Source organism: Aedes aegypti, chromosome 2, assembly GCF_002204515.2.
Source record: "Aedes aegypti strain LVP_AGWG chromosome 2, AaegL5.0 Primary Assembly, whole genome shotgun sequence".
NCBI classification, from domain to species: domain Eukaryota; kingdom Metazoa; phylum Arthropoda; class Insecta; order Diptera; family Culicidae; genus Aedes; species Aedes aegypti.
In genome coordinates this window covers 291,506,678-291,531,232 of record NC_035108.1, presented here as the reverse complement: position 1 = coordinate 291,531,232, position 24,555 = coordinate 291,506,678, and the positions used below count along the sequence as shown (strand labels likewise).

Sequence of the window (24,555 nt, the reverse complement as noted above, 5' to 3'; positions counted from 1 at the left end):
AAACTTCTTCTTTAGGCCGCCGTATTTACGCTCTACGTAGAATTATCGATAATTACTTTTTACCTCTAAACACGACAAAGGCCTTCATCAAAACTATGAAATTCGCGAGCTTCTTCTGTACAAACGCCATTTTGATCCGAATAGAAAGTAGACCAGACTCGATTCATAAGAAAAACGTATGAACTTTTTCAAACAAGGCTTGCATTGGATTTCATAAGTACATCGTATGAAATGTTATAGAGCCTCGTATGAATCTTGAATTTGATTCGTATGCTCTTCATAAACGATTTATGGGAATCATACGAATCGTATGAAATGTTTTTCAGCTAGCAAAATACTGTTTCATACGAAAGGTGTTATGAATAACATAACTCCAGTTTCCTCAGTGTAGATACTTAACTTCATCTGACCAATTTATTGGAATCCCTCTCATCGTGACAACATGTCTACTTAAAGGTTTCAAATAAAGAGCTTTTGGTTGATGTGGGAATATTATTAGTTGAGTTTTGGAAGCATTAGGAGAAATCTTCCATTTTTGCAAGTATGAAGAAAAAATATCCAAACTTTTTTGCAATCGACTACAGATGACACGCAGGAGAGGCCTGTGTCATCCGCAAACAAAGATTTTTGACATCCCTGAGGTAACTCAGGTAAGTCAGATGTGAAAATATTGTATAATATTGGTCCCAAAATGCTGCCTTGAGGAACACCAGCTCTTACAGGAAGTCTTTCAGATCTGGAGTTCTGATAATTAACCTGAAGTGTACGATTTGACAGATAACTTTGAATTATTCTAACAATGTATGTTGGAAAATTAAAGTTTTTTAATTTTACAATCAAACCTTCATGCCAAACACTGTCGAATGCTTTTTCTATGTCTCACTGAACCAAGAAATATTATAAAAAGTATTAAAAAAGTCACATACATCAAGAATCATTGAAACCCTATCAATGTTATGTGTATCCATTAATACTCATTTGACAAGAACATAAACCTCATTAAAATTCCCTATCATATTTATTGATCAATATTGTAAATTGTATGTGAACAAAAGCCATGTATGTTATCCGATAATAATCATGTGATTTGCAGATATGAAAATTTAGGTTTCCAAAACAGTATTTGCAAGATGGCGTATTTGGTGTATAAAATTTAAGCAGTTTTAGGATTCTTGAGATGCAAAACACAACATTTTCAATATTTGTGAGCAAATTAATTATGTAACGACTGAAAAGGTAAGTGCAAGAGTTACGTACAAAATAATTATACATTAATTCAAGTTTTGAATCTAAAATTTACAGAAAAAAAAACAGAGGAACCAATCAACCAAATTTTACAATCCTCAGACTTGGCAGGAAGAAACAGACTTGGAATCGGATTGTTCAATATTCTTTGTTGATATTATTGATGCCTTCGACTAATATCAAACTTGATCTTTATCAAATGCAAAAAGTGATACGGATAAACGAAAATAAAATATTGTATAAATAACTTTAAACGAAAATCATGTTTTTCTTTTATTTGGTAGAAAAAGCCTAAAATCTATAATTTTGTTTTTAAAATTTATTAAACGATCATATAAGAATCACGAATAAAAAAAAATACTTTTCATCTGAATTTCGCATGGAATTCATTACAAAATCCCATAATTCACATATGTAATTATAATCAAATGTATGTGTTTTATCTGATGAATGCAATTAAAATTAAAAAGCAACAGTTCATATTGCAAATTGATGAACGTTATGTGAAAAGCTACATGGAAAAAAACTATATGTGTTTTCAGATAAATCTGACATGAATACTTGGTTCAGTTCTATATAGAAGAGCAAGACCAGTAGAATAGCCTTCAGATTTGTTGGAACGGATCAAATTTGTTACACGTAAAAGTTGATGAGTGGTCGAATGTCCATGGCGGAATCCGAACTGTTCATTGGCAAAAATTGAATTTTCGTTGATGTGGGCCATCATTCTGTTCAAAATAACTTTTTCAAAAAGTTTACTGATGGACGATAGCTAGAAGCTTCTGCAGGATTTTTGTCTGGTTTTGAAATTGGAACAACCTTAGCATTTTTCCATTTGTCAGGAAAATATGCTAATTGAAAACATTTGTTAAATATATCAACTAGAAATGATAAGCTAATTTCTGGAAGTTTCTTGATGAGGATGTAGAAAATTCCATCATCGCCAGGAGCTTTCATATTTTTGAATTTTTTAATAATAGTTCTCACTTCTTCCAAATCAGTCTCCCAGGCATTTTCGAAAACGTTCTCTTGATTGAGAATATTTTCGAACTCCTGAGTAACTTCATTTTCAATTGGACTAGTAAGTCCTAAATTCAAATTGTGCGAACTTTCAAACTGCATAGCAAGTTTTTGAGCTTTTTCGCAATTAGTTAGTAATAATTTGTTTTCCTCTTTCAATGCCGGTATAGGCTCTGAGGTTTTTTCAAGATTTTAGATAGTTTCCAAAAGGGCTTAGAGCCAGGGTCCAATTGAGAAATTTTATTTTCAAAATTTTTGTTTCTTAATTGAGCAAAACGCTTTTTGATTTCTTTCTGCAAATTCTGCAATATAATTTTCATAGCAGGATCGCGAGTGCGTTGAAATTGCCTTCTCCTCACGTTTTTAAGACGGATCAAGAGTTTAAGATCATCGTCTATAATCACGGATTCAAATTTTACTTCACATTTTGGAATTGCAATGCTTCTGGCTTCAACAATGGAATTTGTTAAAGTTTTAAGAGCATTATCAATATCAAGTTTAGTTTCTAAAGAAATGTTAACATCAAGATTAGAGTCAACATACGTTTCATATATATTCCAGTCGACTCGTAAATAATTGAAAGTGGAGCTGATAGGATTTAGAATCGCTTCTTGGGATATTTGAAATGTAACAGGGACATGATCAGAATCAAAATCAGCATGAGTAACTAATTGGCTACAAAGATGACTAGAGTCGGTTAAGACCAAGTCAATCGTAGATGGATTTCTAGAAGAGGAAAACATGTAGGGCTATCAGGGTATTGAATTGAGAAATATCCTGAAGAGCACTCATCAAATAAAATTCTGCCGTTGGAATTACTTTGAGAATTATTCCATGACCGATGTTTGGCATTAAAAAAAATTACAAAATTATTATGTTTAATTTACATTTCACTACCAAACATGATTATAGAGATTTAAAGAATAAATAAATTTGCCATAACCGCAACACAAACGTTTTTTAAAATGATGAAAACAACAGGATATATTCTATTAAATAGTATATCAATGCTCTCTGCCCATTCAAGTTATTTTGTATTTTTCTTATAAAATCAATAAATTGCAAAACAGGGTGCTATTTTGAATATAATTTGAATATTAATTCAAAGATAATTGAATGTTGCGATAACATCAATTATGTGGAGGTATGTATAGCGTAGCTAGAGATCGGGGAGTCGTGAGTTCGATTCTCACTGAGAAGACGTGTAACTTTTTCGCAAATCTTCACATCAATTTGTCCATCTAATCCAATAGGGTCCTAAAATGTTTAATGAAATCTTGTTTTCATTTAATAACAGGAAAGAGCATGTTACTGCAACTACTTTTGCAATTTATCTCGCTCAAATAACGGATATATCATATTAAAACTTCAATTTCAAAATTGGATCCATAAATGAACATTGACACTTGAGATCATGTTTGACGTTCGCTTAGTCTACGAAAATACCACAGGGGTTTTAGTTTTAACACTGGGGTTGTTCCTATCTGACATTTCGGAAGGGACACGGAAAACAAAATACACCAAACATTTGAGTTTAACCCAAGGGGTGTGACAAAATTTATAAAAATATAAAAAAAATGTGTTGTTGTACCTAAACACATGAAAAACATTAAAAAATTAAGTAAACATGTGTTTTTGGCCTTAACTTAAGTGTTTGGCACTGAAATTGGGACAGGGCTTTAGGACCCTATTGTAAATTATATGTAATGTTTAGCTTTTCGGTAGTTGTTAAACTTCCACTGGTTAGCCGTAAACCACGATTCATAATTAAAAACAAGTATTGTAAAATTGTCATTTATCATAATTTTACCTGAATTTCATACATGTCAGCTAATAAATTGTCCAAATGTACTTCACTACATCTGAACATCATAATACAGCACTTCAGCCATCAAATAGAGCTTTGAAATTTAGTTTTCAATGTTCTGCGTTTAAATTTTGGTAGGTGTACGAATATGGAATAAGGCTATCCATGAGGACTTTCCGCGATAGGACTGACAGCTAAAAGTGTGAATGCAACCGAAACGAATGCGTAAACAAAGCATGTGAGTGTTGCCGGAGCTTTACATTTTCCTTTGTAATCGAACGGTCACTCCGATCGCGAAACGTCAAAAGCTCTTGGTAAACAAAAAAACCAGCTGATCGCAGCTGTCTCATGGATTGCCTTATTGGGTGAATTTTAGACATAAATTCAATACTTTTCCATTAATCCAAAGATGAATGTAAATGGAAACATTTTTTGATTGGCAAATAATAGATGACAGCTATAACCTTCAATGTGGATAAAGTATTTTAAACTCAATACATCATTTAATAGTTTTTTACTAACTTGATGTGAAAACAGTATTCTGTACGAATATGAAATTGGGCCACTGTAAATAGTTTTCAATGACACAGCATTGAAGATTTTTTTCAAAGTGCAGCAGTTTTGAATGCCATGAACTATGCAGCAGTTTCATCAACATAGTTCAAATAACAGAGTTTTTTTTTGTATATTTAACTAAACAATGGACCTATGCACGGGTTCACTATTTGACGTTTGAGCGGTGCCGTGTTATTTACGTGGCCATGGTAACCAATGAATTTGGCACCGCTCAAACGTCAAATTAGTGAACTCGTGAATCGGTCCATAGTAATATAGTATTCATTAGTGAAGCCAACAACCTCCCCCATTAAACATTTGACAGTTCAACAGCCGACTAAATTTGTTGAAAAATCGGTCGATTGTTGCACCGACGCTTATGGAAGATTAACACAGGGATCAACCGAATATCACCCGATTTGATAGGGTGGGCCAACGTAATCCTACTAAATAGGTGGATAAATCGGTATTTTAAGTAAAATCCAAACAAGTTGACCTACTAAACACCAGATTTCGTCGGCCACCCGATTTAATCTGGTGATTAGTCAGTTGATCGCTGTGTTAAACTTCCATAAGCGTCGGTGCAACAATCGACCGATTTTTCCACCAATTTAGTCGGCTGTTAACTGTCAAAATGTTTAATGGGGTCGACAAAATTCTGTCATAATAGTAAAAACTACAACACATCTTGTTATAGTAATCATGAAATCACTTCGGTTAAAAATCGTTGGTGCGAGTCTGTCAATTGTAACCCCTATTGTAGTAATTTTCACTTCAAAGCTGTTTTCAGTGATTAGAATTTTTTTCGGAATATCCTTATAATATCTGCTTTAAAACGACGAGCTACACGCTCGATTATCAATGGCTTTTAGGGCAAGGTCATAAGTTATACGAGAATTCTCGTATTCTATTATAAGCATGGCTTTGCTTTGTAACAAAATGCACTGTAAAGTTCCCTTAAGGGGGCAGGATTCGTCATTAATTTCGAAATTTTCAAAACCAGGTTTTTCCTTCAAAATAAAAATAATCACAGGAAAGCGTGTTCACTGTATTCTATTCTTCAACCGAAATACAGTGAACACATTTTCATCGAATAAATTTTAGTTTTGAACAGGAAAACTGCTTTTGAAGTTTTGATGATGACGATGATTACGATGACGGAGCGTTGAACGTTAATTCAGTGCAATGTCTAATTCCAAAATTCTCACACAAACGTGTGATCTTGCCCTAAAAGCCATTGGTAACCGAGTGTGTAGCTCCTTGTTTCTAAGCAAATGAATGGAACTATGATGAAAACCAGAGTGGATTTAGATAAGAGTGGCGTTAATGTCAAAATTGGAACAGCGGTGAACTGTCATTTCCATACAAATCCGCGTTCCAATCGAGCAGGAGACCTGTCAAAACTGGAACATGACGTCACTCTTCTTGTTTACAGGCACTCTAATGAAAACTATCTCCACTGGGAGATAGAGTATAAGGATCTTTTCTTCATCGAAGCATTGTTAAATAACGTGTATATCCATTCGTTTGCTCTGTAACAACATGCTCCAACAAGCTTTTTAGAAAAATTCTCTGCACGCAAAATAATTGTGCGATAAAAACTACCATTTTAGGGGGTTAACTTAAGCGCTGGCACCGGCAATTTGCAGCAGACCATAAATGCGCTTGATTTTACCATGTTTGTAGTCGGAATCAGTTTGTTGTAAATTATTTCTGTCAAATGTACCAGTAATGTGGTGGAGTGTACCGCAAACATAGTAAATTGGTCTAAATTTCCATAGTGGTTTCTGCGCTCGTGTACATACACGTTACATGTCACCAACATTATTTCAAGAATGCTGGTTGAAAATATAAACAAAGATCAGTTGTTCCCAGCAAAATCAAACGGCAGTATTTACAATCAGCAAATTTGCGTAGGTGTTCGTGACACCGCTTAGTGAGAGCTCAATGGTAGTTACAAGAATGGGCGTAGTCAGCTAAAATAGTTAATTTTACCACAGATTTTTTTCCCGTGTGGGGCTTTGATGTGGCAAAACATTATTCAATTCATGGTGGAACATTTCGTTCGGTGTGTCTGAGCCATCTGAGATGGCTGCGTACTGATTGTAAGGAACAGTTTTGGAAAGTGAAACAAACGTCATCGAGTTGTTGCGCTTGTTGCTGTCACGACAGAGCTTGACTGTTTTTCTAGAGCAAATAACCATTTGGGCGGAATCGATGATACTACCAATCTTGAAAAGAATGATTTATTTATGAAAAATCCCTTTAAAAATTTGCAGAACATTACTGATAATATACAGCACATAATTTAAATAATCTCTTGCTTAAAACCTTGTTTGATTGTGATTGGTATTCATATTATTTATCTACAAAAAAAAACCTGTTGCGTCTTCATCGTAGTTTACCCCTGACATCGTCATTGTTGTTTTTCGTTTCTTCAGTTCAATAATCGCGATCAGAATAAAATCGGGAAACTTCTGAAAACCCGTTATTTAATTCGTAAAAATAAATGTTGTTGATTTGGTGATCGTCGCGACATTTCAAAAATAGTATTGTAAAGCGGAATTATTATCGACATTACTGCAAGAAGGCTAAATCAAAAACGGCTAGGATTTATTATAGTTGCGTAGAAAACAAGAAGACGGCGTGAATAGCACAGCTAAATTCTATTTGTAACTCTGGACGCGGAACAAGGATAGCACTCGTGTGATCTTGAAAAGCTCATTAAAGTTTGAGATTATTTCCATGTTTCCTTGATCCATTTGGAGTGGAGTGAAACAATAATACTTTGAAATTATTGGGATTGTGCCGGCCAGCAGGATATCGTTTCTTGTAACCCGCAATCACCCTTCTTCAAGGGGTCTTCAGTGGTTTTATGGGCAATATTGTCCTCAGGAGTCGTGCCCTAGCGAACATGAGCGACGTCGAATTCGAGGAAGATGTTGATATTATCGAGGAGGAGGATCTGTTCGATGACCCGCTGGAAGGGGAGGAAACAACACATGAAAATCATCTGGTTTCCATTTTACGACAACTAATCAGCAGGTAGCTACATGATAACGTTCTGGTTGTTCAAGGACAACAATTTCTAAATTTTTTTTTTGTATTGTTTTTTATCAACAGTGGCGAGATACAAATTCTCAATAATGATCATTTCCCCTCGATGGCTCTACCCGTAATCAAAAAGCGACCGAACTTGGATCAATTAAAGGTAAAGCGCAAAAAATGTATAGGTGGATTGATAAACGAAAGGCAGTTAAGCTTAGTTGGTATTTATGGGAATACCTCTAAGGATATACTGGAAGATAAGATTAGGAGTAGATGTCTTTCATAAATCCGTCATTGATTTTAGAATTGAACAAAAAAATTTGTCCACTGTATTCTATTCCCCAACCGATACATAGGGAGCCTGATCCTATTCTTGGCATTTTTGCTTCACTTCGGCAGTGGGGTTTCTTGAAAGCTACTGAGCTCAAATTTGGGCACAATATGCGTCGTATTGAAGTGCTTTTTATTGCAAACCCCCATGCCAAAGTGAATCAGGGAAGTGCCTAAGTAGCTCTGCACCCGAGTGAACGTGTATTCATTTTTTTTTTCGATTTTGAACGAAAAAACTGCTTTTGAAAGTTCGATGATGACGATGACGGATTCTTAAACGTTAATTTCAGAAAACATTTTTTTTTTGTTTAAAAAACCATTTAAATCCTTGTAGCACAATAAAAAATATTGCTAATAAAATTAATATTGTATCTTGTAATTTCCTGTTGCATAATGAAAGTACAAGTACAACTGTACAATCTAATACATATTATAGGTCGGTTTTAGTAAGCTTACTAGTTGAATTTACAAGTGCGCGTTGCATCTAATCTAATCTAAGCGCTTGCACAGCCAATATTGAAAAGCATCCTGGAAATACCTTAAGTAGGGGAATTCGGGGCATAATGGACACATCAAGCAAATGTTTCTTTTAAGGCCATACAATGACATTTTTTTCAAATCACTCCCGGCTAGTTTTCAAGTTTGATATTAGTACGACGTGCTACATTCATTCATGGTAATAAAAATCATATCATATGTCTGCAATGTGAGATAGAATATTAGGTCCAAAACAAGGCTGGTAAAAAGGTATCGGGGAAAATGAACACTTGCATTAAATTTAATGATTCCAAAATATTTAATGTCTGTGAGTCGTTCCGATGTGTAAAAGGGCTCTCCCTCAACCATAAGAGCTAAAAAGAACCTTTCTGGAATCGTTATTTTGCTCAAAAATTAGATTCTCCCACCAATATACGCCAATTAGAAGCAGAGAAAAACTTAAAGTCAAATTTCAAAGGACAATTGAAGCAAAACGTAAACTTTTTTTTACCGTCAAACATTTTACATGCAACACAGATTTCATGCAGTGTATGAACTTTTGATGAAGTATACATATTCTCAGAGATTGAGGAGGTGTCCATTTCGCCCTGGGTGTTCATTATGCCCCGAATCCCCCTATTTAAGATATTTTCTTGTCAGTATTAATATTTGCAGAATATCGGCGATATGATACAAATATTAAAATGGCCAGGCCCACTGTGCAGACTTTGGGGTTGAAGGCAATTGAAAAAATCATGACGAATAGGTTATTCACGCATGAATAAACTGATAGACAAAAAAAATTTCAATTCAAGAAAGAAGAAACGGGGACAACCGTACCAACCGTTTCAATTCAGGGTTAGAGGTAAAATCGTTGGGAGTGGCGTTGCTAAAAAAGTTAATGCACACTCCATTGTTGTTCTCCTGGGATGGGACATAGGCATTTCTTCCTCATGTCCTGGCTCTAGAGCCTTGGTTTAAGCGCCTTTGATCGCTCTCTGAAACGAGAAGAAAATTTATTTTGCCCCAAACCCGCTATATAGGAACCCGCTGTACAGAACCTGTTCCCCATGAATTCATTATGTGCGCAATTTGACCAAAAACTATAATATTGAGTATTTAAAACGATCTCACCAAATGTAGTGTACCAACATTTGTTGTTTTTATACTCCCGGATTGCATTCCGCTGTTACGAGCAATGCTTGCATGTTGCGTTTTCACAATCAACGGTAGCTTCTCGGTGGTCAGCAAATACAGCATGTTTCGTTTCTCGTAGCCTTGTGTATTGTATGTATGCAGACGCTAAGACCGAAACTTCTTGTCCATAAGCTATAGTCACTTTTTCCGACTGAACTCGGGCTCACACACTGAACGGCACACACGAAAGTTCACCGTTTTTGGAAATAGCAGCAACATTGCTTGAAAAATGTTCTCAGTATCAACACTACTACCGGATGCATACACTTTATACCGTAATGAATCGAATTTACAAGTGCGCGTTGCATAAACAATATGAAAGGCAAGGTGTTCATCTAACTAGAAAATTTTGGCGGGGCATGCACGGCTGCCTATTAATTTGCACTTTGCTTTATGACTTACTTTTTGTGAGTTGCTATAGCAATAGTTTACGGTTTCTAGTATTTTTTTTTAATTCAATTTTTGGTTCTCTGGTCAGATTTTACTTACAGTTTCTATGGATTTCTTGTGGATGCTTTGTGAATTTCTAAAGTCTGCTCAATATCAGACTTCAAAGAGATTTTGTGGAACACTATTGAGATAAACACTTGGAAAAAAAATCAGAAGAATGCCCATAGTAATTTTATATGAGGTCCTTGATAGATCCATTTTTAGATTCATGGTCATTTAGATTCAGATTAGATGAGAAATAAAGGAAATCGTATCGCTTCGATTGACCAATTACGTGATTTTTTTTTTTGGAAAATCACCAAAAGATGAATTGCTAACAAGATAATTTCCTCGGCTGATTTTCTTGAAATTCTAAGAAAATTACTAACGTTTTGTAAAAAGCTAAGCTAAAATATTTCTGGAAAAGATCTAAGTGGTTTTATAATGGAATTCTGAACTGACTTATTAAGAATTATTGTTTGGTTGTGGTGTCCTGGAAATATCGATACTGATTCTTGAATTCTTGGATTACCAACTTGTTTAGTCCGTGATCTATTACAAAGTACTGAAGAGATTTTCGTTTGTATTTCTGCAGATTTAAAGCGATTTTCAGCCATTTTTAGCGAAATTCTTGTGATATCCTCAATGAATTCATGGTAAGATCTTTGATTTAAAAATAAATTCCAAAGTCCTTTGGGTATTCTTGGGCAACTTTTTGTTTAATTTTTGACGACATTTATGAAAAGATGCTGATGTTTTGTAAAATATGGTCTAATTTAGCTGTGTATCTAAAGCAGATCTTTCTTCGTTTTCAATAATATGTTTTGAATTTGTACGAATTTTTGTGATTTTATTTTTTTTTTTGTTTCAGTTCAACGGGGTTGGTGGTCTAATGGCTACCGCTTCTGCTTCATAAGCAGAAGGTCATGGATTCAATCCCAGGCCCATCCCTTTCTCGTACTTTATAGTTGTATCTTTCACTTGCTTCTTTCTTCCATTCTTAATATATCACAGTTGATCTATCATAGTTCATAGCATTTGCTAGAAACCGGACGGACAAAACAAAAACCGTTTCTCTAAGATTCCATCCTTCCATCATTATAGCACGCCTTTCCTTACCAAACAGCAAGCCTTTCTGCCATAATAATTACCGCACCTTTTCACCCTTTCCGCATGAACTGGCGTAGACATCTACCGTGGGGGGACCCAGTTTCATACATCATCAATTCCTCCCCCTTTCCCTCATTGGTCTGCATTCTGACTCGGCAGGCGTCATTGTTGCCTAAAAAAGAAGATCACCAGCACTTATACATTACGCACTCGCGATCCTGCTATGGAAATTATATGGCAGGATTTGCAGAAAGAAATCAAGAAACGTTTTTCACAATTAGGGAAAAAAAATTTTGAAAATAATATTTCTCAATTACAGGCTTAGAGCCAGGGCCCTTTTGGAAATCATCTAAAGTTTTGAGAAAACCTCAAAAGCCAATACCGGCATTGAAAGATGAAAACAAATTATTACTAACCAGTCTTGGGAACTGTGACCACAATTCACCACAGTTCATCGATTCTGCCATTCCACCAAAACACAAAGCAGCAGCAGCATCAATACCATCAGGCGTTGCGCTGCCAACGGTTCACACACTGCTTGACTGTTTTTGTCTCTCCACTATGACCATTTTCGGGCAGCCATTCCAAGCTGAATGATTGAAAAAAGTGTTAAATCATTCAATCGCTAATATTTCGCTTGTGTTTTCAACTAATTGAAATCTATTAGCTCTAACAGAAAGACCACAATCATTCCGTTACGATACATATAAACAAGTTCAATTTCATACTGCCTTTATCGAGCAAAAATGCAAAACCCCGAAAACCGCAAAAATCGTGTCACCACTGTGCTCGAGTCATTTCGCATTCGGGGTTGAAAAACGTTAGGAAGAAGAAGATTACATTTTTTGAAGAGCCGTGACATTTTTTGTTTTGAACCGTCATGGTTTGCTTTGGATTTTGATGGTCGTGTAGAAAGATATAAATGTAGAGGCGGTTAATGTTTGCTCCAGTACTTTTCCCATCCCTGTTACTAACTAATAGCGAAAAAGCTCAAAAACTCGCTAAGCAGTTTGAAAGCGCGCAAAATTTTAATTATGGACTTACTAGTCCAATAGAAGGGGCCCAGATAGCCGTAGCGGTAAACGCGCAGCTATTCAGCAAGACCAAGCTGAGGGTCGTGGATCTTTTCAGGTTGGAAATTTTCTCGACATCCCAGGGCATAGAGTATCTTCGTACCTGCCACACGATATACGCATGTAAAAATGATCATTGGCAAAGTAAGCTCTCAGTTAATAACTGTGGAAGTGCTCATAAGAACACTAAGCTGAGAAGCAGGCTCTGTCCCAGTGGGGACGTAACGCCAGAAAGAAGAAGTAGTTCAATAGAAAATCAAATTACTCAGTAATATTCTCAATCAAGAGAACGTTTACATGTGACTTGAAAAGCATCATTTTCATAGCAACCGGGACTGTTAACCAAGAAATTTACGTGAAAGAGTGTTTGAATAAACGTTGGCTGCCTCTCCTGAAGAAACACGGTTGTTCCGTACTGTTTTGGCCGGATTTGGCATATTGCCATCACGGTAAAAAGGCCATGGAGCGGTACGCCGCCAACAACGGTGCGGGTGATCCCCAAGGACCAGAATCCTCCCAACACGCCAGAACTCCGCCCAATTTAGAAATATTGGGCTATTGTCAAGCGGAACCAAAAAACTGCTAGTGACAAGAAGGAGTTTAAGGCAAACTGGCGTTCTGAGGAAGGTGGACAACGTGACTGTACAAAATCTGATGGCAGGGGTCAAGCGAAAGGTCCGGCAATTCGGATTTGGAAAAGTGGAAGATTAACTGAATATTTTTCATGAATTTTATACTGTTTGAATTTGAAAAAAAAATATCATTTGGTTTTTAAACGATTTCACCAATTTACACGCATTTTCCCTTGATCAAATTTTGACCGTATCATCCTTACAGTAGAAGATGGGAAAGGTAGTTTTTTCTCACTTTCATCACTTTATAATCGTTAATTACTTTATATCACTATTCACTGGTGATTATTATCGGTACACCAACATTATTATCACCTTCATATCCAGCCACCACAATGTCACTATTATCTACATCACTTAACCCTCTAATACCCAACCCCGCCTTAAGACGGGGTACACTTTGGAATTTTGTGTATTTTTTCGTAGCTCGGAAATAATAATGATTTTATTTTTGGCTAAAACCTTGACTCATAACACGCATATAGGAAAAGTTTTTTATGACTTTTGAAACTTTTTTATATTTTTGAAAATTGTTTGAAAAATTGTATTCTTATATAACCTACAAATGCCCGGGGTTCATTTAACGTGTGATATAAGAAATCGTACCTTTTATATTTTTCTACGATCAATTTATCACAAAAGAAGAGCTTGGTGGTATTCAAATAATTTCAAACCTGTTTTTCCGTTAAATACACGGAAAATAAAAATATTTCTAGAAAAATATTAAAAATTCAATATTTTTAAAATTACTGTAAAAATTTGAATTTTTATTATTGCCAAAAATCAGTAACTAGAAGAGGCTTCAAGAAAAAATAAAAAAGGGTAGGGATGTTCAAAAATAAAAATTATAAAAATCAAAAACCGAAATCCATAGATTTGCGAATAAAAATAAATCATTGCCCAAAACGTGTTTAGAACGATTTTAGAAAACTTAAAATGATATTTAGATCGAAAATAAAAATTTGGGTATTAGAGGGTTAATCACATGTTTTGTAATCTAACACCATGACTTTATTAACGAGATTTTTAGCCCTGGGCTAGTTCATCTCGGGACCAACGGCTTTACTTCCCTTCCGAAGGAAGTCGTCACTATAACTTTTTACGTCATAAGTGACTATGTCGGGGATGGGATTCGATCCCAGGTCCTCGGCGTTAGAGGCGAGTGTTCTAACCACTACACCAGGTCCGTCCCCATTATTATTATTATCACAATCACTTCAAATGTCATTTTCAAAATTTCATCACCAATCAAAATAATCCAAACGTCGTTGCTACGTTAAAAATCACATATATCATTCCGCATTCATTTGGCCTTCTATTCACCTGACTAAGGTAATAATTACTAATAATTAGACCCGGTGATTGTTACTGGAGCGACCAATCGCACTTACTTGAAAATCACGTAGGCACTTAAATTCATTTGGTCATCGCGTTCATTCCCTGTTGAACTCAAATGTCAAAATGGTGGCCGATACTTTTTCAAGAAGCTGCTGCTGCTGGACTTCAAAATAAAAAGAAATCGCTTATTTCATAACGACAAGTGTAACGCAGAGTTCCATCAGACACCCATTCTTACGCTGCATTATAAAACGATTGATCACACGTTGGCTTCGAAACTTAACCAACATTACTGATTAGTACAAGCTCGTGTAAACGAATTGAAACATCAACCAACAACCATCACTGGTTTATAACCAACTACTGAGACCTTCAAAGAGAACCGGATAATATGCCGAAACAAATTGAAAGATCTTCCGCATGAAAGCAGTCGTTTCATGATAAATCATAAACCGTTAAAAGTGTGCCAAATTGTTGGTAAGGGCACAGACAAACAGACGTAACACTTAGAACAAATATCGATCAAAATCATAGTCACGAGGACATGTACGCCCAATGCTAAAATCGGTGTGTTTGGCCGATAGGCCAACAGATGGCGGTAGTGTGCAAACGTCAAACACGAACAAAAACGATGCGAGCGCTGCGGGTGGTGGATCGGCCACCTACCATATTTTTTAACCGACCGTTAAAAAGGTTGTCGATGGCCAATGATGAGAGTGTGACGTCTGTTTGTCTGTGGTAAGGGGATATGTTTTACAGGCGGATATTGTTATTGTGAAATTTCTACTTTAGCACCGTCAAACCCTGTGATCTCGGCCAGGGAATCGAATTCAAAGTGCTGTTTCAAACAATAAAAACCGATTGTCGACAAACAATACATATATTTGTTCAATCCATTCAGAATTCATTTATTATTGAAATTGTTTTCTCTGCGTGCATTTCAAAATTTTACAATGCTGTCTATCGTATCGTATACAAATAATTTGCAGATGTTTCTTCAAGTAATATTGATGTTCTTTCTTTTCCTCATTATAGAAAAGTGCGATTTATCAAAGCATCAAACAAGCATCCGGATATGGAGCAGACGCCAGTAGTCCTTCGGAAAAATTTTCCGTGCTCAATATGCTTGCCCAGCGGCAGAGTGGATTGGGAACCAAAGGTGGCCCATTTGTGCAGAGTGACAAATGCAAAATCAACAACCTCTTTCTGCCGAACCGAACGGAGAAACACGTCTACAACTGCAACTCCAAAGTGTTTTGTGGAACGTTTTCTCGCGACGGTACCCAGTTTATCACCGCCAGCCAGGACAGCAAAATTCGAGTGTTCGATGCAACCACCAGTCGGTATCCTTTGGTGAACCAGATCGAAGCGAAAAATGTTTCTTGGTCCGTGTTGGATATCGATTTCAGTCCCGACGGAGAGCACTTTGTCTACTCGACGTGGAACGATGCTTGTAAGTACTGTGGTGTCTCGTTTTGTATATAAATAAATTAAGACTGCGTCAAAAATAAGGTATACCTACCTAACAAATTTTCACATTTGGATCCCCAGAAGCTACAGTAGAAATTTAAACAAAATCTATCAAGTTTAAAGTGGACTCAACAAGTTATTTATATAATAGAATTCCATATCAACATGTGATATTGGCTTTTAAGCTATACATTGAATAAAAGTCATCAGCATATATTAGTAGGTATACCAAAACGGATTGTATTAGAATGGAATTCATATGATTTTATATTATATACTATTTAGAAAAAAAATAGGCTGTTTAAGGCGGTAGACATGAGTTGAACAATGATTTTATTATGGCAGATCGAAAAATGCTTCTTAGCTGCCACGGTTTAATTTAAAAAAAAAATTTCTTGCTAAAACAAATGTTTTATCTTACGTCTAGCGCAAAAAGTTGCGGAAAATATAAAAAAACGATTTTTTACAGAATTTAACGTGTTGAAATGCTGTTAAATGGGCGGTGAATGGCGTCCTTACGGTACAAGTATTTTATTGAGAAATTGTTTAACAAATACCATCGGTGCACCAGTAGCCGCTAATGCCCCTATTACCGCTCACTAGTGTAAAAACGGATTTTTCGTGTAAAAATGCAATCTTTTTCACACGGATATCGTCTAATAACATCAACAATGAAGCCATCTGACATTATTTTGATTTGTTTAAATAATTCTTTACATTAAAACCACAAGACCTCGTCAGCGGCTCAGTAAGCATTTAGGTGTGTTCCAATTACCGCTTAGGTCAAACATTTAACAATATTTCAAAGAAGTGTCTATGTTACAGTACAGCCTCTTTTATTGCTGTTGTAGATGTGGTTTGACCATAAAACATGTCAAGATAAGTGACAAAATTTGAAATAATGCGCTTATCGCTATTGTCGAAAACCTTAACTACCGTAAAACGGGGTGAATAGAAAAAGTGGGGCGAATAGAAACAAAGTGACCTACAGGTAGAAATGCGTCTATTATGTAAAGATAAACTTAAAAAACCTACTGAAATATATTTTTTCCATTAGTTTAATAGTAACAGAGTATCGACCGACTATTTTCAAATAATAAATTTTGCAACATTTTGCTTAAACAAAATAAGAAGAAAATATTGAAATCTCAACCGTTTTTGATAGCTTGAAACATCCGCCATTTTTGACAATTTGCAACATGATCAAAAATTGAAATTGTTTTTAATAATTTCAATTTTTTTCTTCACTAGGTTAATTCGTTATGATATTTCTTCAAGATGCACTCGAACAAGTGTTTATTTTTCCATTTAAACGGAAAATATATTGATATTCACTGAACAGTGTTTCTATTCGCCCCATTGCGGGGTGAAAAGAAACATACAACATTTTTACAAATATTTGTACGAAATAATATTTGTTTTTTTTAACGGCTATTGGGGTCTCAGCTAAGGAAGACGGGACCCATATTTGAGAGTAATAAAAATGGTTTTTATCTACACGGTTTAAGTTGTACACATTCAAACATGTCGGAAAGTGTTTCTATTCGCCCCATTTTACGGTATACGATTTTCGTTACCCACTTGCCTCACGGTACCTTACTAATTACACACAGGTATGAAATTGGCAAAGGTTAGGAACATCTAAAACTCAATTTGAAACTGATTCCACCTTTGATTTCTTAACATGTGTTGAAAAACGTATAACGAAGCGTTTTTATAGTGCTTTGTTGTATATGCGATTCCTTCTACTATTAGCCAAAGAGCTGCTTTTAGGTCTTTCCTACCTTCTCCTATATTGATTCCTATAATCTCAGTAGCACTGCTAAAGTTAACTTTTATCTGTTTCCTCACTACTTTTTCAATCCAATTCCATATTTCTCTAGAATATATACACTCTTTCATCCTATGTATATTAGTATCAAGTTTACTACATATTTCACATTTGTTTTCTGACTGACCTCTTATTTTATATTTGCACAATTTTTCATTATTTGGAAAAATGTCATTCAAAATTACATATAACACTGATTTAGCTTCTGGACTAAAAAAATTCATACTACAATTTTCCCAGACATTTTGCCAATCATAATTTGGAAATTTCAACTGAATTTTTAGGACATGTTCTTGTTTTGCTATTAAAGAATCGTATATTAATGAAACCGTATTTAAATAGTCTATGGCTTTATATTGCATGGCGATATTAATCCAATCGTGAGTAACTCGAGACAATTTGTGTATGGACAAAAAAAAAAGGAAATGATCATTTTTTCTAATAGAACTACTAATACCGTAAAAAACTTGTTTAATAAATAAGGCTTTCAACTTCTCTTCTACGCAAATTAGTGCCATACCACCTTTCCCGAAGGCAAAGTACAATTGTCGAGCATCCACCTTGAAAATCTGAGAGCCCCAAAAATAACGAATGACAAGTTTTCTTAATTCCTCTATATGGTCTTTATCCGGTGGTAAAAGTTGGCCAACATACCAAAGTTTACTCAAAATATACGAGTTGATTATCCAAGATTTTTGAACAAAATTAAGATTTCTAACTCCTAAAGCACCCAGTGCACATTTGCAACTATTGATCAACCGACTGTAATTAACTTTAGTAAATTCTATCAAATTTTGCGCAAAAGTTACTCCTAAAATTTTTAATTGCTTTTCTTCCTTTATCTTCTGTGGACCTAATGCAATATTATTAATTCTCGTAAAAGCTGATTTCTGAAGATTCAATCGGATTTCAAACTTTCTTTTATAATCATCAGCTATGCTCAATACAGTATCAAATTCTGAATCTGAACGAATGATAATCGTAACATCATCCGCATAAGCAAAAATTTTAATGAAATTTCCGTCAATTAAAATTCCTGTCACTGATTGATAAACTTTTCTTAGAAACGGCTCCAGATACAGAACAAATAATATCATAGATAGCGGGCAACCTTGCCGAACAGATTTTTCAATTTTGAACTTATTTGTCAAGTGGCCATTGAACAGCACACTTGAAGAGGCATGACGGTACAAATTCTTCAAACAATCTATTAAACGAAACGGGAAATTGTATCCTTCTAAAACTTGCCATAATCTACCATGGTAAACATTGTCGAAAGCTTTTTCCATGTCCAAACTAAAAATTGCAGCTTTAAATCTCTTCGATCCATTCCCTTTCGCTATCATAGTTCTTAACTGATCGAGATTTTCTATGCAGGATTTGCTGGCAACGCATGCTGTTTGTCCTTCACCTACTACCTTTCCTATCACCTGCTGTATGCGACTAGCAATGATTTTTGCGAAAATTATGTAATCGCAATTGAGAAGGCTAATGGGTCGAAAGCCTGAGATGTTTTTTGATCAACCTGATTTTGGTAGTAATGTTATATATCCTTCACAAAATTCGGAAGGAGGAATAACATCGCCATGCAATAATCCATTGAAAAGTTCCAACATATCATTTTTTAACAAATCGAAGTGTTTTGCATAGAACTCATAACTTATACCGTCTGGACCAGGTGTCTTTTTCTTTGTACAGCTAAAAACCACATGTTTCAGCTCATCTTCACCGATTTCACGTATCAAGCCCCCAGCATCATTATCTCCTAACTTCTTGGTTACGTATTCGAGCATGTCACAGCGGTCTTCAGTTTCATCGTCAGTTTGTCTAGCAAAATTACCGGAAAAATGTTCAAAAATGTATATTTTCAATTCGTTCGTTCCTCTAATAGTGTTACTTCCATCATGTAGTTCTACAATCGTTCTGCTTTTCGAGCTTTTGTGTCTGGCTATAATCTGATAAATATTAACTTTTTCGTTTTTCATTATTCTATTCGCGGATAGTTTTGTTTCCATGTTTTTCAATTTTTCGTTTTCAATTTTGAATATCAAAGCTTTTGTAAAGTTCATTTCAGTACTAACGTCTTCATTTTCATTTTGTAAATTCGAAAGCTCTACTAACGTCTTATACAGCTCAGATTTTCTTTCGGTCATACTACGGTTGAATTCTATACTTTTACTTTTGTAAAACTGTAAAACTTGTAACTCTGGTAGCTTTTCCAACGTCTTTCAAATCTAAGTTTGTTACCAATGTTTTCAAGCTGTTACAGTAATTTTTAGTTGAACCTTTTGTATCATTTGCATCTAAAATACAATTGAAGTCGCCACCAACTTAGTGATGACAAACTCCTAACTTATTGAAGTGAATTGCAATATCTTCTGAAAATAACTTTTCTCTTTCCTTTTTGTATTGGTTCCCTGCGTGGCCGTAAATATTGACGTAATTGATATTATTAATTTTAACCGAGATTATCCTTCCACTAGGATCACAGATTACATCGCTGTAATCTAGCCCCCTTCGTATTAGTATAGCTGTTCCTTGATTGTTCCCAATGTTAACGATCGCAATGTGTGAATAGATGAAAGAAAAATTTCGAAAGGCTACTTCCTGACAGAAAATAATGTCTGCGTTGCTGTTAACTATGTAGTCTTTGAACAACGAAAGCTTAACTCTTGTCTGTACCGTGACCTGCTCTAATTCCGTGTGTTGCCTAATACCGTGTATTTGGGAATTATGTGGATTTCTAGCATATTATATTATTTATTTTTCTAAATGATTGTCACAAACGTTAGCACATTAAGTAGTATTTAGAAAGCCATGACAAACTTGAACTAAAGTTGCACACACAAACAAGCAAAAATAATGTTAGAATGTAATCGCCTGGTGCCAATACACGGTATTAGGGCACGGTTGCTTATGTGTTCCAAATACCGTGTTTCAGTTATAATTCCAAAATGGCGAAGTGAAATATATATTTTATTTCCCGAATCAATCATGCAAACCTCAATACGTTCTTCGATACAAAAGTTTTATTTTTGATGCGCTTCGTTCGTTCAATTGAGAGATGTTTCAAAATGTGACTCAGCAGTCGGGGTCAGATGCACGGTATTTGGAACACTGGTATGTTTAACAACATCAACTGTAACTATGGTTAAAATTTTCAAAATGATTCAAATCATATTTTTTATGCAAAGTATATAAAACGGTCTACTATATAAAACATAAGAGACTTGAAAATAATCATACGTTATTTTTATCTGATCGATTGAAACTTAATTTTTTTTTAACCTCACGGTAATAGAGCATGTCACGGTATAGCATTAAGATTAATGCTGGCTACAATTCTACTGTATACCATCATTACTTTGATTTTGAATTCCGCTTACTATGCCCTGAAGATGACCTACTCTACTTCCTCGTTTGATTCGGGACATCCTTCACCACACTTTTGTGAGCGTCGAACTCAGGCGACTCCTTATCACTATCGTTACCTCGTCTCTTCTGCATGGTTCTACCTTGTCTGGTCTGAGTGCTGAGACCTTCACTTGCAACTTCGAGCGTTCGAAGCGGCGATATATCCATCTCTTTCATTCGCTGGATGATGCTTTTCGAACCTCCTGAAGATTCACCTAGTTCCATTTGCTTATCCAAAGCCGGCATTTCATCCACCTGGTTCTCTTTTTGGTTACCCGAATCCGTAGGTACCGGTGTGATACCCTTAATGACATCTGCAAACGATGTTTCGTGAGCGGTCACGTTGTCCTTTTGCTAGTTTCCAATTCTGTGCTGCACTGAGGAACGCTTTGGGCAGTCAGCCTTGACGTGCCCTTCCTCTTTGCAGACGAAGCATCGATTGCGTAGTCCTTCATAAAAAATACGACACTTAAAGTGTCCAATGTACAATGCTGACGGAATTTCCGACTTAACCTCCATATGTACCCCACGTGTTCCACTGTACGCATTGAACCCAAGATCTGCAGGCAGTTTCTCTCGCACCACCTGCCGCACTGAACCAAATTTTGCCATTACATTCGCGATCTCCGTATCACCGACCTCCGGCGGGAGGTTGAAAACTCTCACATAACGGAAGAACCCATCAGCTGGTACCACGTGGACTTGAGCCGTTGTGCCATCACCATATTTGAATGTTTCCGTTGCACGCAAACGTTGCGTCATTTCTTTCAGCACTTCTTCGTCAATGAACTTAACATAAAACGTGTTTTCCGTTGGATCTCGGTATACCGTATGAACATCTGTCTCCTTGATTTTCAAATCCTTTGCCACAAAAGTTATGGCATCCTTCACCGAGGGCATAGCTCTATTCTTTCCGAATTCAAATCCAATTGTGTTTTTCTTCTGCACTCGATCCATCCTTTGTTCAAATCCGTGTATTGTATAAGCGATAGCACTAGTGACCTTGACCACTGGCAATCTACTTTTTTGTAATTGACCGAACGGAGCAAACCACAAAAGCGTGTGTACTCGACCGCTTCTCGTCTACTACTGATGTTAAACAATCCTTGTAACTAGGCAATGCGCTTTAGATAATCATTCAGGAAGCATCCTAATTAATTGATATTTGATTCTAGTGTTCGTCTCTCGCATGCGCAACATGGAATCGGATGATATAAACTGTCTGTTTCTTCGGCCACTTTGCCCAAAATTCGGTGTATTCACTGTTGCATACTCTAACTGCGGTAAGCAAATCCTGGCAGGAGCAAACGACGGTTGCTTATATACATACGATTTGGTGGCAAATCGACGCGTTTTGATGGTTCCTGTTGCTCAAGAGAAGCATCATGTGAATGCTGTTGGATTTCTGGATGAAACGTCGAACATCTTCTTCAGTGGAACCGATAATGGACTGATAAGAGTAAGTTGATTCATGTTCTGTAAGTGTTGAATTAAGGTAACAGTCAATAAATATTGTTTTATTGAACTAGGTTTGGGATCAACGCTGCTTAAACGAAGCAAACCCAGAATCCGTCGGGGCGCTAATTGGACACTTTGATGGCATCACTTATATTGACTCGCGTAATGATGGACGCTACATCATTTCTAACTCTAAAGACCAAAGCATCAAACTATGGGATCTGCGAGTGTTTTCTCCTGCTGATGCTGAGTCAAGAATCAAAGACCAAGTTAGTTATGGCCACTGGGACTACCGATGGGACGATGTTCCCAAAAAATGTGCGTTGAGATTTAGATTTGTCACTATACACTAAGCTATACTAATTGTTCTTTCTATATCGATAGTCTATAACCCAACAAAGTCGATCGACGGCGACACTAGCGTGATGACCTACAGAGGACATAGAGTACAAAAGAGTCTGATCAGAGCCAAATTTTCTCCGGCTGCGACCACTGGACAGCGTTACATTTATACAGGCTGCGGCACAGGTCGTCTTATAAGTAAGTTTAGTTTTACCTACTATCTGGTCAAAAGTCCTGATTATGTTCTAAAAAATCTCTTTTTTCAGTTTATGACGCTCTTACCGGGAAAATTGTACAAGCAATCGAAAGTCACAGAGATACAGTTCGTGATGTCGCTTGGCATCCGCATAGGCCAGAAGTACTAACCTGTTCGGTAAGTTGTTGTTTCTGCACGCCCTGAGAAAGCGTTCAAAAGCCATTGTTGGACGTAATCGACACTATTTTCTTATTTCAGTGGGACTTCCATGTAAACCTCCAGACCTACCAATGCGCGGACAATGCAAAAAAGAAGACTTGTCCATATGCGTCCAGAACCCGTCGAATGGTGGACAGTGACGATGAAAGTGAAATCAACAGCCCGCCGTTGCGTCGTTCACGCAGAATAGCCGAACGGGGAAGGGCACAAGCCAATTACGAGTAGAGTGCATCCGGTAGGAAACAGCAATACTATCTCAAACAACAATCATTTGTAGTCATGTGGAATTAAGTTGCTCAGTGGTGAAAAAATACCGCTTTGAAATAAGCCAATTTTTCTTGCGATCGACTCGATAGTTGAACCAATATCTATGATTTTATTCTTGAATATGGAGGAGTCATCCAGTTTCGGCTTAATAAAGACATGTGTGATTCTAAGCGGTACCTACACATGCATGGTTTTATTGCTGGGTATAAGAATTGTATAAATATTAGGTACGTAATACTGATATGTTATTGCCTTCAATTATGGACTGTCCGAGTTTAAATTTGATTATGTAAGACTCGCTCTAAAGCTTTCTTCAAATAACTTTTTGACCTGCTCTTTTGGAATTACATAAATTATACCCCTACCGTTTATAGGTTAACTAACATTGATATGTAAATGAAATTACGTTACATAAATGATAAGGACATGGAAGAGAACTAGACGTATATTTTTCTTTTCAGTTATATATAGAGAATACTTCTTGGGGCCGCTCATGACCCACGTGGACTTTTTGGGAGGAGGGAGTCAGACAAAAATCTGTGCTTTATGATAATTTCTAGTATTTTGAATTTGAGTTTCACGTTATTTAGAAAATTAACGGGCAAAAAGAGTCGATTGACAGTACAGTTACCTAGGTAACTTAAGAGCAGTTACATCCTCAGGTAGCACCAGCATCATAACATTGTGTTTTTTTCGAGGTGCACGTGCTGAGGTCTGGGTCATTTGGCATGAGTCATTTATTATAAATGAGATTTAATTTGCCATAACATTTTTCTATCATCTCTAAGTGAAAACCCATTTTTAAAACGTTAGTACCGCGTAAAAACCGCGTTATTTCAAAAAACGACTTAAAAACCTGAGTCAGATTTTTTCCGTATCCCTGGTGGGAGAAATTCAGACTCCTTCTGTGTGACCTTTTCCGGATCTGCTTTGCCGAAACCAGAAATGGAGAGACGGAAAAATGAGTAGATGGCTGCATTCCATATTTCCACAGGTGTCGAAAAAAAACGTGGTTTAAGTTTTAAGGGGTTGTGCATGAGCCGTGTTTTCATTCGTGGCATGTGTCGGATTAGGTCCAATGATTATTCGTTTAACGC

At 36.2% G+C, this 24,555-nt stretch overlaps 1 protein-coding gene across 1 annotated transcript; it reads left to right on the top strand.

Moving 5' to 3' along the window:
• Positions 1-7,030: 7,030 nt before the first annotated feature.
• Positions 7,031-23,895, top strand: LOC5569185 (DDB1- and CUL4-associated factor 11). Its single transcript, XM_001652718.2, has 8 exons — positions 7,031-7,672; positions 7,751-7,838; positions 15,297-15,714; positions 22,152-22,435; positions 22,506-22,752; positions 22,819-22,974; positions 23,043-23,149; positions 23,231-23,895. The coding sequence occupies exons 1-8, from the start codon at positions 7,503-7,505 to the stop codon at positions 23,414-23,416; spliced, it is 1,656 nt and encodes a 551-aa protein (XP_001652768.1). The 5' UTR covers positions 7,031-7,502; the 3' UTR covers positions 23,417-23,895.
• Positions 23,896-24,555: the final 660 nt, after the last annotated feature.

What these genes read in the sequence shown, in the direction of transcription:
- LOC5569185 (XM_001652718.2), top strand. Translation starts at nt 7,503, where the DNA reads ATGGGCAATATTGTCCTCAGGAGTCGTGCCCTAGCGAACATGAGCGAC. An exon ending in TTACGACAACTAATCAGCAG is followed by an intron (nt 7,673 to 7,750) that starts GTAGCTACATGA and finishes TTTTATCAACAG; the next exon opens with TGGCGAGATACAAATTCTCA. An exon ending in CAGAAGTACTAACCTGTTCG is followed by an intron (nt 23,150 to 23,230) that starts GTAAGTTGTTGT and finishes TTCTTATTTCAG; the next exon opens with TGGGACTTCCATGTAAACCT.